We start from the raw sequence: 13,789 nt of genomic DNA, 5'->3' as shown, positions 1-13,789 counted from the left end.
TCAATTATGTAAGTACTCAAACTTGTGGAGCAGATAGAGACATATACCCATAAATAGAGATAGTAAAATATCATAACACTGTGAGGACTTATGGGTAGTGTGGGCATGCCTGCACACATGCATATACATGCAACCTTTACAAAGAGAAAGAGGGAGGAGAGGGTATCCATTGGGTAAAGAATTTAGGATGAGAAGAAATGAACTATACAGAGAAGAAACTTAATTTATTATACCCGTGAAACTTCTTCCCACTCTAGTATTTTCTATATTCACTAAAATAGGACATTTATTAAATTTTAATTTTTAAGCAGAAAGTATGCTATCTTTTGATAAAAGATGAATAAATAAAGAAGAGAGCCGAGAATCTTATTAAGACTATTTTAAAACAAATATTTTCTATTTCTTCTTGGTTCAGGTGTCCTGATGTTAATTTGAAATTATATTCAGATATTTACATGCACTTTGAATATGATATTTTTAATTTTTATTCCCTAAGGTAAAAATGTTATTTACATACTTATCATTTCAGTTAATGACTGAAATGTCTCTGAATAGACATTTCTTGTAAATTGAATTATCTGAAGAATACATGACACATGCTAATTAAAAGAACAAAAAGTATAAATGGTAGGAAACATTTGACAATTTTACTTTTATGACAGGCAATAGTACCTTTTGTAGGCAGTGTTATGTCTTTTTTTTTTTTTCCTTGAGACAGGGTTTCTCTGCATAGCTTTGTGCCTTTCCTGGAACGCACTTGGTAGCCCAGGCTGGCCTCAAACTCACAGAGATCCGCCTGGCTCTGTCTCCCCAGTGCTGGGATTAAAGGCATGCACCACCACCGCCTGGCTAGTGTTATGTCTTTAGTGATGAAGTTTTAGAGACATTCTTTATTACTTATAAGAGTTAAATACATAAGCATAAAAATTCTCTATTTTGGGAAGATATGTGCATTATGTTTTGCTTACAAGGTTTATTAGTTTTAATACTGTAAGAGAAAATCTCTCAGTCTGAATTCCATGACTTGTCAAATTAAAAGTAAAAAATTAACCTAATGAGAATTTAATACATGCTTTATGGATTATTTTATATGTGAATTAGGTTCACAATCATAAGAATAGTTTTAATGTTGAATGAAAATATTGTCAATATTTTAAAATGAGAACAATTTTCAGCATATGGTTGTAATATATAAATGTAAGGTTTCAATAGCCTAATTTTTATTGAAAAAATATGCTAGTATAAAAATAATTTAATAATTATTTATAGGTTTATATGTGAATAGGTCATGCATTGAATAGAAGAAGTACAGAAATACTGCATTTGACATCGACAATCAAAGCTGACATCTGTTGAGTGTTCACTGGGACACTGAGTGTCTCTGTTATCCACAAGCAACTTAAATATTGGTTTTTGACACCTGTTCTAATAAAACTGGGTTTTTGTTTGTTCATTTTTGTTTTTCTTTCTTTCTTTTTTTAACTACAAGGTCAAGAGCATTGCATTCTAGAAAGTTGACAAAGCATATATGATAAAATGCACTATAAAGCAGCATTATATGAAGTTATACATCTGATAGATGCATGGGCAACTTGTGAGAAAGTCTCTTTTTACAAATGAATATATGAAATGAATAAAATGTATGAAGACATACAGAAATAAATGTAGGGAATCAAGTTGTACACAGCCTTAGAAATATATATAAAAATTAAATATATATTAGTGGATCAATAAATTATTTAATTAGTATCAATTGAAATTTGATAAATAAACACTTTCTATGCATCATCCCTTGTAGTCATATTAATTAAAATAAATACTCAAATAATACTGCATATACATAGATATATATAAATATATATATGGCAAAATGGTTCTATCATAGTTGGGTTTTATTGCTCTGAAGAGAGACCATGATCACAGTACCTTTTTTTTTCTTTTTCTTTTTTCTTTTTTTTTTTTTTGAGATAGGGTTTCTCTGTGTAGCTTTGCGCCGTTCCTGGATCTTGCTCTATAGATTAGGTTGGCCTCAAACACACAGAGATCTGCCTGCTTCTGCCTCCTGAGTGCTGGGATTAAATGCATGCACCACCACCGCCTGGCACAGCAACTCTTATAAAGAAAAACGTTTAATTGAGGTTTGCTTACAGAGTCAAGGTTTAGGCAATTATCCTCCTGGGAGGAGCCATGGTAGCATGCAGGCAGACATGGTGCTGGAGAGGGTGCTGAGTTTTCTATATCTGGATGGGCCAGTAGCAGGATGTGAACTGGCTTGAGCTTCTGAGACCTCAAAGGCCACCACCTTGTGATGCACCTCCTCAAACAAGGGCACACCTCTAAATAGTGCCATTTCCTATATTGTTATAGGGTCCTTTTTTCTTTCATACCATGGCAGGTATGAAGGATTTTACTTTTCAAATAAAGCAATGTAAATACAAATAGTTTCCTACATGCTTTCCTATATAATGAATGAAATGACAACAGATTTCCCAAAATTTAACTTAAAGTAAAAAAAAAAAAAAAAAAAAAAAATCTCAACATGGAGGACAGGTTATGGGTAGGAAGTTCTACCCTTACCTAAGAAGCTATTGGCATTTGGATTACCAAGGTTGATGGTGTGATGAATATCAACCACACTCCAGGTTAGGACTATGTGGGGAGTACATGGGAAATACAACATGATATATATATATATATATATATATATATATATATATATATATATGTATTGCACATGCAGAGAGAGACAGATAGATGAGAGAGAAAACATATGAATTTTGCTAGATAGGGAGGTGGCGGTTTTCTCAGAAGAGTTGCTATGGGGGTGAATATGATCAAATACACTGTGTGAAAATCCCCAAAAATTAATAGAAACATTACTTTTAGAAACACCCCTTCAAATACAAAACACTGTATAACAGGCAAAACTTATTTTTAAACTATTAGGAAATTATTCAAAATCTACTTAAGGAATTAGACCCATATTTCCATACCTCAAAATTAAAATTTTTGTTTTGAAATAAAAATATTCATATGAAGAACTGACTAATGCATGTGCAGTAGATGACACAATATTAATATTTTTATTACCTCCTCTTATTATTAGTTTTGTCCTGCTAGGTTTCACAACAGTGGTTACTGTACAGATGTTGGAGACATCTTTCTGATTATAATATACTTACTTGTGGATACAGTACAAATGGGTAATATTAACTTCTCTTAATTTTCCACAAACACAACTTAATAGATTCACTCTCACAGCAAAAATATATGGAAAGCTATTTATTTCCACTTTATACCTCCTCTACCTCCTTGTTGACCAGATGAAATATTTTCTGCACGAGATATAGTGTTCCAATATTAACTAATAAACAATAGGAAGAAAATAGATGTTAAAAAGGTCACAACAAAGTCCACCACTAATGGTTTTGCTGCTCAGTTAAAAATTGTCTGGGGACACATTTGGTAGGATCAGTCTCAGCATAAATTATTGAATTAACAAGGGATGGGGTTATTCAGGGAACTGCTTGAAATGATAATGAAATACTTGAGAAATTTTAATGATTAAATATTCCCCAAGGAAAACTTCTGCTGAGCAATCATTAAAAGTATTCCTTAACAAATCTGAAGTTTTTTTTAAAAAAAAATATTTCCTCAAAGAAATTCAAATGTGAATAATACTTTTTCTAAAAAGGTATGTAATGATACCTGTAAGGGGAATTTTAGGAGCAGTTATGCCTGAAAAGGATTGGTGGCATTTCAAAGTTCCTTCAAAGAACAACTTTTTTTTTTCCTTTCTCTGAATAAATCACATGCTAACTTATATTCAAGTACCGGTTAAATCCAAACTTGAGTAGAGCACTGTATGCTCTAGACCTGTTGTGGACTATATTAATTGATTTTTGTAACAATTTTGTATTCATAATTCAAAACAGGAAACTAAAACTCTGTTATATAGTGTGCATACGTGTTTAGGTAGCCAAGTTGGGGGCGTGAGTAGATAGAATTAGCTTGCTTCACATTAAAAAATCTCTAATTATGCTCAATGGTCCCAAAAGGCCAAGGCATTTCTCCACTTTAGAGAAAAGATAAAATGTTAAAAACCCACAAGATTATGTCTGAGTTTGGCACTCTGTATAATGACTAATAAAACTGCTTACACTTTAAATTATTCTCTGTCACATTGTTACCACTTAACCTGAGAAGAACACACTCATTTACATTCCAAGGGCAGTCTGAGATTTGAATTAAACATAAGTGTACACAAGAAAGGCATCCCGTGATGTTTCCAGGAAGTCAGCTTCTAAGCACTTATTAACTAATATATTTTCTTGGCAGATAAATGGCAAACTGAAATGCACTCTACTGTGGAGAAAAGAAATGGAGCTGAGAGCCAAGACATCAACATCCTTGTCTTGGTTACAGCAGCAACTTGCATGACCTTGGATGAATCATGATTTCATGTTTCTGAGCTGTATTTTTAAATCTTCCTCAATGGAATTTATTGGCTATTCCTTCTTATTTACATTCTCAAGATGATTTTAAAGGGGTAATATAATTATTGAGAATTCTCCACAATTATCACACTTCCAAACTATTTAATTCATATATTTTTTGTTAGTCTTCAACATATAAAACATTTTCATGCTATTTATTTCCCTTATCATGTAAGGAATAAGGATGGAAACAGAAAGAGGCGTTTCATTGGCAACATGATGGCAGAGAATGTGAATCACTCTAGGTTTTGTCATTCTAAGGACACTGTGAGCTTTGTTTCAGTAAGAATTCTCCATAAACTGCCACTTACCAGTTCTCATCACAAGTGCGTGATGATGGTAGCTTTTATAAGTATTCAAGTAATTCTGATATGAATACTCTGGATATTCAGTATTGGAACATTGGGTGCCAAAGAATATTCTCATAATACCGGGCAAAGAGCTGTTTAATAGACCCGCGTCTTAGTGTAATCAATAATAATCTACAGTTCCTGGAAAAGCTTGGAAGTGGCCTTATAGGATGCCTATTTATTCCCTAACTGTACGTGTTCTAAATTTACTGCAATATTGTTCAACTCCTTTAAAAGGAGATCATTTCTTACCATAGCTGCAAAGGTCACATTTAACAAATCCTAATTGATTGCAATTGAATCTGTTAACAGCTCCCAGGAACCATGTTTGATGAAAAATAGACATTTTTTTTTCATGTCAGGCAAAGACTGGAACTGATTTGCACTCTTAGACATAAACAAAGAAGGCGTCTCATTGCAAATCTACCTCTAAACAATATTCTCTCCCCTAAAGCAGCCACACTAGTGACTTGAATATCTGATACTGTAGATTACCTCCCAAACATAAATTGGGTCTAGAGATTCCCTTTGCACACATAGCATGGCATTTGGCTGACTCCTGTAATTGCTCATGATTCTGCTGTGAGAATATTCTTTCTTTTTAAACGCAGTCTAAGGCCATCACACTTTTCTCCCACTCTTTCATCAGAACCACATTTTATTTATTTTACTAGTATTTTAGTTACTTGTCTCTTGTTGTGATAAAACATCATCACCAAAGGAACTTCCATATTACTTCAAAATATAGCATTACCAGATTCTTCATAGCAACCTCTCAGTGTCAGATACAAACTTCTTTTTTCATAAGAGCTAATATTGGCAAGGAAACCTAACAGTAAGCAGTAGGCACAGAGGCAGAAGCAGGATGCCTATGGGTCACATCTTCAAAGGAAAAACAGGAAGCAGAGAAGGGAAGCTAGAATTAGGCTTTAATCTCAAAATTTACCTCCGGTGAAGTACTGCATCCATCTAGGATAAATATTCTAAACCTCCCCCAAAACCTCCAAACTTGAATTTTCTGATACTACTGAAGACATTGTTATTGCAACCATTACAATGAGAAACTGTCTAAAGACATTGCTTATTGTTAATATTCAGTTTCTCTATTGTCCTACACAGCATGATCTGTGCAAATAAAAGATTTTGACAAAATTACAAAATCCATCGAGATATCATATTATACATCCCAGATAAAATAATAGAGAGAACAAATAGTATTGTAAGGTCAATATGTAGTAGAGAGGTAATGTAGCAAATGTGGAGAACTATCTTGACACAAATGATATTTCAATTCTGAAATTTCATTCATACACACACACACACACATACATAGATACACAGGTCTCAAATGTATATGTCAGTATATATAACACACATTTTATGGTCTATAAAGTTTCAAACCACTCTAATAACATAAATTCATTTATAACTTTATTGAAGTAATATCTTCATTTGGAAGTGATCTTAATATAAAAATTATATCAGAATATTAACAAAGTAATTTTTGTTAGCCTATATTAATTATTTAAATGAAGCATTTCACTTACATTTCCATGAATGTTTTTTATTTCTACTAACAATAAAATAGAAGCCAATATTCTACAGAATGAAATAATTAGCATTAGTCTTAGATAAAATTATTCAAACATTTGAAAATTTGCTGTTATTAGAAAAAATCATAACTGATAAATTTTCTCATTTGCAGTATTTTATACATTACAGTCATTTATTTGCCAATTCAGATCTTTTGTAACATTATTTTCTGAAGTAAAAAAAATATATATTAAAACTTTCTTCAAGAATAGTATACATTCTTCAGAATTGCTCCCTCAAGGGAATAAATTCTCAACAGAATGTTATTCATAAAAGATAAACAGAATTAAAAGAACATAGAATATGTATGTGTGTACATATGTATATATATATATATATATAGTACTATGCTCCAGTCATTTTAGTTAAAATAAACCTGAAATCACTGTGTTAAAATATAGACAGAGAGAAAAATAGTGAAGGAATAATGATAAATTTCCCAGCACTGAATCTAAAACAGGGAAATTTTAACTAAATATTAACTAAAATTGAAATAAGGAAGGAAAATATAATGGCAAAATAATATCATGTTAAGACAGAATACAATGAAAGCAACAGATTGAAAAAATGGTGGGATTTATGTTAATGATTGTTTGGTGGCTAATTGAAATGGGTTGATTTTTTTCCATCTCAAACATTTAGTAGAAAATCATCTATTTCCAAGACACTATAAAATTTGAGTTGAGGAAATCTTTACACAATTAAATTATCACATAATATTTTCCATTGGGCAAGCTCTTTGTAAATAGTTTCTTCAGGAATTATTCAGGAAGCTCACATTGACGATGTAAGTTCATATTAACATGAAATACTCTAAAAATCTGTTATGCTTTGTAAAGACATACTTTTGTCATATCAACATAAATAATTGGAGTATTACTAGATGTTTTAATAATTAACAGCTCAGATATAAAGCACAAAACGTATCATGAATGTAACTAACCTGTGAACTAGTATCATGAATACCCAGGGAACATTTATATTCAAATCTCAGTGGTTCACGCAGATGTAAAAATCCATTATTTTACCAGAGAATAGCTTTGTTTAGCATTGTTTCATTAATATATTCTAAATTTAAATATTTTACCAACATTCCCCATGTTCACACATCCTATATATATTATTTGCCTTATATAGATAGAATTATGTGTTAGCAGGATGGCTGAAAATATTCACAGGCTCACCTGGGTCCACACTGCACAGGCATTGGAAGATGCTCACTGACCTACCTATGCTCTCATGGCCTGGGCTGGCTGAAGAGATTCACAGGCATCACTGTGATGAGCAAATATATGGTGGAGAAATGAAAGAAAAGGAGAAATGGACTGGTTCACTGCTATGGAAAGAGGTGGAACTGAAGAAGTGAAGGTGATTAGGAACAGACTGATATGGGTGGCCTGATGGCCACCCAGGGTCATCGTAATATCCAGGCCCAGGTTCCTGCCAAGGGCCGTGTCTACCCCAGTCAGGGTCTGTGTTGACATCTGTAGCTCATGTTGCCACCAAAGGTCACAAGAATGGTTGCGATCTTTTTCACCACCTTAGGCCATGTTGGTGTCCTATAGCCATGTTACAGCTGAGTCATAATGATTAAAAGTAGGTTGTTTTTTTTTCTTTTATTTTGTTTAATTTTTTTTTTGTTTTTTTTTAGTTAATATTTTTTTAAAAAAAATGTGTGAGGACATTTTGGAGGTAAGGGACAGATATGGAGGGAATGGGAAATGAGAAGGACTAGGGTACAAGAGATGAATTCCCAAATAATTAATAAAAAATATAAACATTAAATATGTAGGATTAGATTTTATATTTTTATTAATTTCTTGGGAATTTCACATCATACACCATGATCACACTCATTTCCTAGTTCTGCCACATCTGCCCCCAACCTTGTGACCTCCACCTCCTAAAAAAATACAATTTCTAATTTGGGTAATGTCATGAAATACTTGTTTACGTTGTGTGAAGATGTGTCATTATGATTGGTTTAATAAAGAACTGAATGGGCAATAGTTAGGCAGGAGAGACTAGCTGTGATTTCTGGGGAGAGAGAGAAAGAGAAGTCTGGGAAGAAGAAAGGCCAAGCAGCCAATCAAATATGAAGGATGCAGGATGGACAGTATGGAGATGAGGTAAGAGGCCCTGTGGAAGAATGTAGATTAAAAATATGTGTTAATTTAAATTATAAAAACTAGTTAGGAACAAGCCTAAGCTAAGGCCAAGCTTTCATAATTGATAATTAGTCACTGCGTCATTATTTATAAACTGGTGGCCCAAAGAAAAACCTAACTACAAAGTAAAGTCTTCAAGAGATTGCCCAATGTATATATTCTCATAAGGAAAGTATAGACTCTCCAGTGTTTGAATATGATAGGCAGTTTGTTTTGTTACTTTAATTCTAAACTTTCTGTTGTATTTGTAGTATAATGACATGTGATTAATTTCTGTCTCTTAGTGCTTAATGTTATGAAATACTTTATTTTTTTCTTTCTGTTTTTTTTTTCAATACTAGAGATTGAATGGAGGATCTCTACATGCTAGGCAAGAGCCCTACAACTGAGCCATGCTCCTAAACTCCTTTTTTATAATGTATCATTGACATAAAATTTAACTAGGATGTCCAAGTTAGCCTGGAATCCGTTTCATACATGTCTTTAATATGCAACCCTACTGCTTTACCCTCCTGAGTAGCTGGAGTTACAGGAATGTACTAGCCAGCCATGAAAGATAAATTTCTAAGGAACTAAATGAACAGATATTCAATGGTACCACATAGTATCTATTAACTGGCTTCCCTAGTTTGTAATGTATTCTCTTTCTGTATGTCTGTTGAACAATATCTGATATATTTTGGATATGTACCATGTGTTAATTTTGATTAGTATGAATCTTGACTGTGTTTTCAGGAGATAAATTTTAAATTTTAATGCTATGTAATTTGTCTTTATTTACTTCTATTGTTGGGAGACTGCATCCTATTTAAAATTGTGAGTCTACCAAGATTATACATACAGTTGTCTATTTTTTTTTTTTTTTTATAGTTCCAGGGCTTGTCTTTTATATATTCTTGAAGTAAGATGTCAGGACAAAAAAGGCACTCCAATTTTTTATATTCACATTAAACTGGCTCATCACCATACCTTGAAAACACTGGCTTATTTATTTATGTATTAATTTAGGGCATTTCTTATAGAAAAGATCTAATCTTTGGTGGTTTTTTTTGTTTGTTTGTTTGTTTGTTTTTTCCGAGACAGAGTTTCTCTGTGTAGCTTTGGAGCCTTTCCTGGAACTCACTCTGTAGCCCAGGCTGGCCTCAAACTCATAGAGATCTGCCTGTCTCTGCCTCCTGAGTGCTGGGATTAAAGGCGTGCACCTCTACGCTTAGCCTAGATCTGCTCTTTAAATAACCTACTCCCATAAGTTAACTGTTGGCACATTAGCTGCTTCTCTACATTCCATTATGCTGAGCAAGTTGAGTTATATTTGCATCCATGACAAATCGTCTTTATCACCTTTAAAATGCTGCATATTTATAGAAAAATCACACATTATCATTAAGATATATCAGTAAACACCTGAGTCATTTCCACATTTACTGTTTGTTAATTTCTGTATTGTGATAAATTTGACAATGAGATAGTAAATTACTGTTTATTTTTTTATTTTATTTATTTTTCTGCTTCTCCCTTTTATTGAAAATGGAATATTTTCTAATACAATATACCCCGATTATAGTTTTCTCTTCCTCCACTCCTGCCAGTTCCTCCCCACCACACCTTGAATCTGGTTCCATTCCCTTTCTGTCTCTCATTAGAAGAGAACAGGCTTCTAAGAGATAACAACATGCCAGGCAGCGGTGGTGCAAGCCTTTAACCAGAGCACTCGGGAGGCAGAGTGGATCTCTGTGAGTGTGAGGCCAGCGTGGTCTATAGAGCAAGATCCAGGACAGGCAACAAAACTACACAGAGAAACCCTGTCTTGAAAAATAAAAATAAACAAACAAAAAAAGAGAGAGCAACACAATATAACAAAATATAATACAATCAGATGAAACAATAACCGTTGCATAGATGCTAGACAAGGAAAACCAAAAGAAGAAAAAAGAGCACAAGAGAAGGCACAGCACGTGAGAGGGGGAACCATGTAAACAAAGACACAGTACACATTGAATTTATAAAAAGGCACAGATCAACTGCTAGGGCTGTGGCAAATAGTGTGTGTGTGTGTGTGTGTGTGTGCGCGCGCGCACACACACACACACACACGCGCGTGTGATGGGTGAAGAATTGTTTTATAATGCTATAGGTACACAGATCCCAAAAGCAGAGAACAAACAACTGAAATATTAGTTTTACACACATCAAAGAGCTAAAACCTTGTATCCTGTGAGGCCACGTATTAGGATTTGTATATAGATCCAAGACTCAAGAAATATACCAAAATCCTTCTATATACAATTTTGAGATCATAATGTATATGTGTTGGTTCTTTGATTTAGGATATAAAAGAGAAGCAAATAGTATTTTGACGAATCAAATGTGTTTTTCCTGAAACTGTCTCAGAGAATGTTCACTAGTGCTTTTTGTGATGATTGTTAATGATGATATGAAGTTAATTAAAACAACATTCTGAATGAACAAAACCTGGTTTGATCATTTAACAGATTAGCTTCAGCAGATATAGAATGAGGCTTGAGAAAATAGTTGCATTGCAATCACCTAACCGCCGAGACATTTGAATTAGCTGTAGCAGAAGAGAGATGGAGGAGCCATAGAATATTAAGGATGAATTCAGGAAGGCCTGAGACCATGGAAAACTTGCCTGTACTCTATACTATTTTTCAAGGAGAGGTTGCTATGGTGACAGACTATGGAGCCTTTATCAAAATCCCAGGCTGTCGGAAGCAAGGTCTGGTCCATCGAACTCACATGTCATCCTGTCGAGTGGACAAGCCTTCTGAAATAGTAGATGTTGGAGACAAAGTGTGGGTGAAGCTTATTGGCCGAGAGATGAAAAATGATAGAATAAAAGTGTCCCTCTCCATGAAAGTTGTCAACCAAGGAACTGGGAAAGACCTCGATCCCAACAGTGTTATCATTGAGCAAGAAGAGAGGCGGAGGCGCTCCTTCCAGGATTACACTGGGCAGAAGATCACCCTCGAGGCTGTCCTGAACACCATCTGCAAAAAGTGTGGCTGCAAAGGCCACTTTGCAAAAGACTGTTTCATGCAGCCAGGTGGAACCAAGTATTCTCTGATTCCTGAGGAGGAAGAGGAAAAAGAAGAGGCAAAGGAAGAAGGAATTGAGAAGCCTGATCCCACAAAGAATTCTTCCAGAAAAAGAAAAAAGGAAAAGAAGAAAAAGAAACACAGAGACAGGAAGTCATCTGACTGCGACAGCTCCGATTCTGAGAGTGATATGGGCAAGAAGGCCAGGCACGCATCAAAGGACAGCAAGGCTCCAAAGAAGAAAAAGAAGAAGAAGCACAAGAAGCACAAAGAATGAGGGTGGGATGGCCGTGGCAGCCCTTGGCTGTCTGTTCTCTGACCCCAGATAAATTTATTAGAGTACACAATATTTTGGTGAACACAATACCACCACACCTAACTAACCAAATATACACAAAAAGATACACAGTAGGCAAAATGTGAAATATGTAACTTATCTTAGTTTGGTTTAAAAATACACAATAGTAAAGAGTTAAATGGTTATATTTAAACCATATATTTATAAAATTAAGAGAATACATAAAATTATTAGGAAAAAAAAAAACAAGCCTTTCTGTTGTTGGACAACAGAAAGTTGTTAGGGTTTCTATTGCTGTGAAAAGACACCATGACCACAGCAACTCTTATAAAGAAAACATTTAATTGAGGTGGCTCACAGTTTCAGAAGTTCCGTCCATTACTATCATGGCTGGGATTATAGCAGCATACAGGCAGATGTGCTGGAGCTGAGAGTCTGATGACATCCTGACTCAGAAGCAACAGGGAGTCCACTGACTGCCACACTGTGAGGAGCTTGAGAAAAAGACCTCACAGCCCACTCCAACAGCAATACACTTCCAACAGAAGGTATGGCCCAGATTAAAGGTGTGCCCTCCAGCCTCAAGGTCTGGATTAAAGGCATGTATCATCCAGCCTCCTCCAACAAGAACACACTTCCTCCAACAAGGCTACATTTCCTAAGAGTGCCACTCCCTAAGAGCAGATGAGTGCCAAATACATTCAAATTACCACAGCACCCACATCAAAGCTTTCTCAATATTAAATTTTGTAAAGGTTTTAATTTCTAATACAAGTGAAAAACACTGTTATGTATGTCATTTAATTGTTATATCTGTATAATATATATATTATATGTGATATAATTTTAAGCACATATAAATTTCTAGAATAGTGGAAGCGTCTGAACCACTCTACGGTGTACAAATGAATTACAGAAAAAATATTAATAAGCTTTCATAATTCTTGACAACAAACATATTCAAACCACTGAACTTTAATATTAGTGCAGGTTAGACCCTTAAAGACGTACATTCTAGTTTCATCTGGAGTAATCCTTCTCTGAAAGGTACCATAAAATTTAAATAATTTTTATCCTTACAGATCTTTCCTTTTCTCCCTTCCTTCCTCTCTTTCCAATTTATGACCTTTTTTTAATTTTTGCTGCATATGTGGTGTGTTTCTTTCTGAAAACATATACATCTATGTAACATATGAACTTGATAAGTTGTGTTCATATAATTGGGTAAAAGATATATACATACATTTTGAATATGTGTGTATTCAAATAAGTGTCTAAGCAGTCTACACATAAATACATGCTATCCATATTATGGTAATCAATCAATGTATGTTCAGCTTTGGTAAACAATCCATCAAAGTAGTGAAGTACTATATTTAAGCCAATTAAATTTTCTATAAAAAAATCTTTGAAGAAGCATATTAAGTGTATATTAACAAATTATAAATAAATGATCAATATAATTTTCTCATTACAATTGGCCATATATTATGTTTAATTGAATGTATATCACAAGACAATTTCACATCTCCTTCCCTCTCACAGAAATAAATGGGTATTTGCAATTTCACAATCAGAAGTTATAAAATGAAGATTTTACTAACAGTTACCTTGATGTACAGTTTTACTAACTGTACACTATTTTGAGCTAAGGAATAGTGTTTAACACCTTTTACATTTTCAGCACTGGGCAAACATGTTTATTTCCATCCCTAGTTTTGGTGTCAGTAGAAACAGATTTGTGGTTTGTGGTTTCTTTTCATTTATCAGAGAAAGATTGAGGTTGTTTGTGTTTAATAATGCTTTAAGTCCACACCAATGCCATTAA

The 13,789-nt window shown here is 34.0% G+C and overlaps 1 protein-coding gene across 1 annotated transcript; it reads left to right on the top strand.

Moving 5' to 3' along the window:
- Positions 1–11,165: 11,165 nt before the first annotated feature.
- On the top strand, positions 11,166–11,940 carry LOC114697808 (nucleolar protein of 40 kDa-like). The gene has a single exon (XM_037209554.1). The coding sequence runs from the start codon at positions 11,221–11,223 to the stop codon at positions 11,938–11,940; it is 720 nt and encodes a 239-aa protein (XP_037065449.1). The 5' UTR covers positions 11,166–11,220.
- Positions 11,941–13,789: the final 1,849 nt, after the last annotated feature.

Source organism: Peromyscus leucopus, chromosome 11 (genome assembly GCF_004664715.2).
Source record: "Peromyscus leucopus breed LL Stock chromosome 11, UCI_PerLeu_2.1, whole genome shotgun sequence".
Taxonomy (NCBI): domain Eukaryota; kingdom Metazoa; phylum Chordata; class Mammalia; order Rodentia; family Cricetidae; genus Peromyscus; species Peromyscus leucopus.
This window is presented reverse-complemented; position numbering and strand designations above follow the sequence as displayed.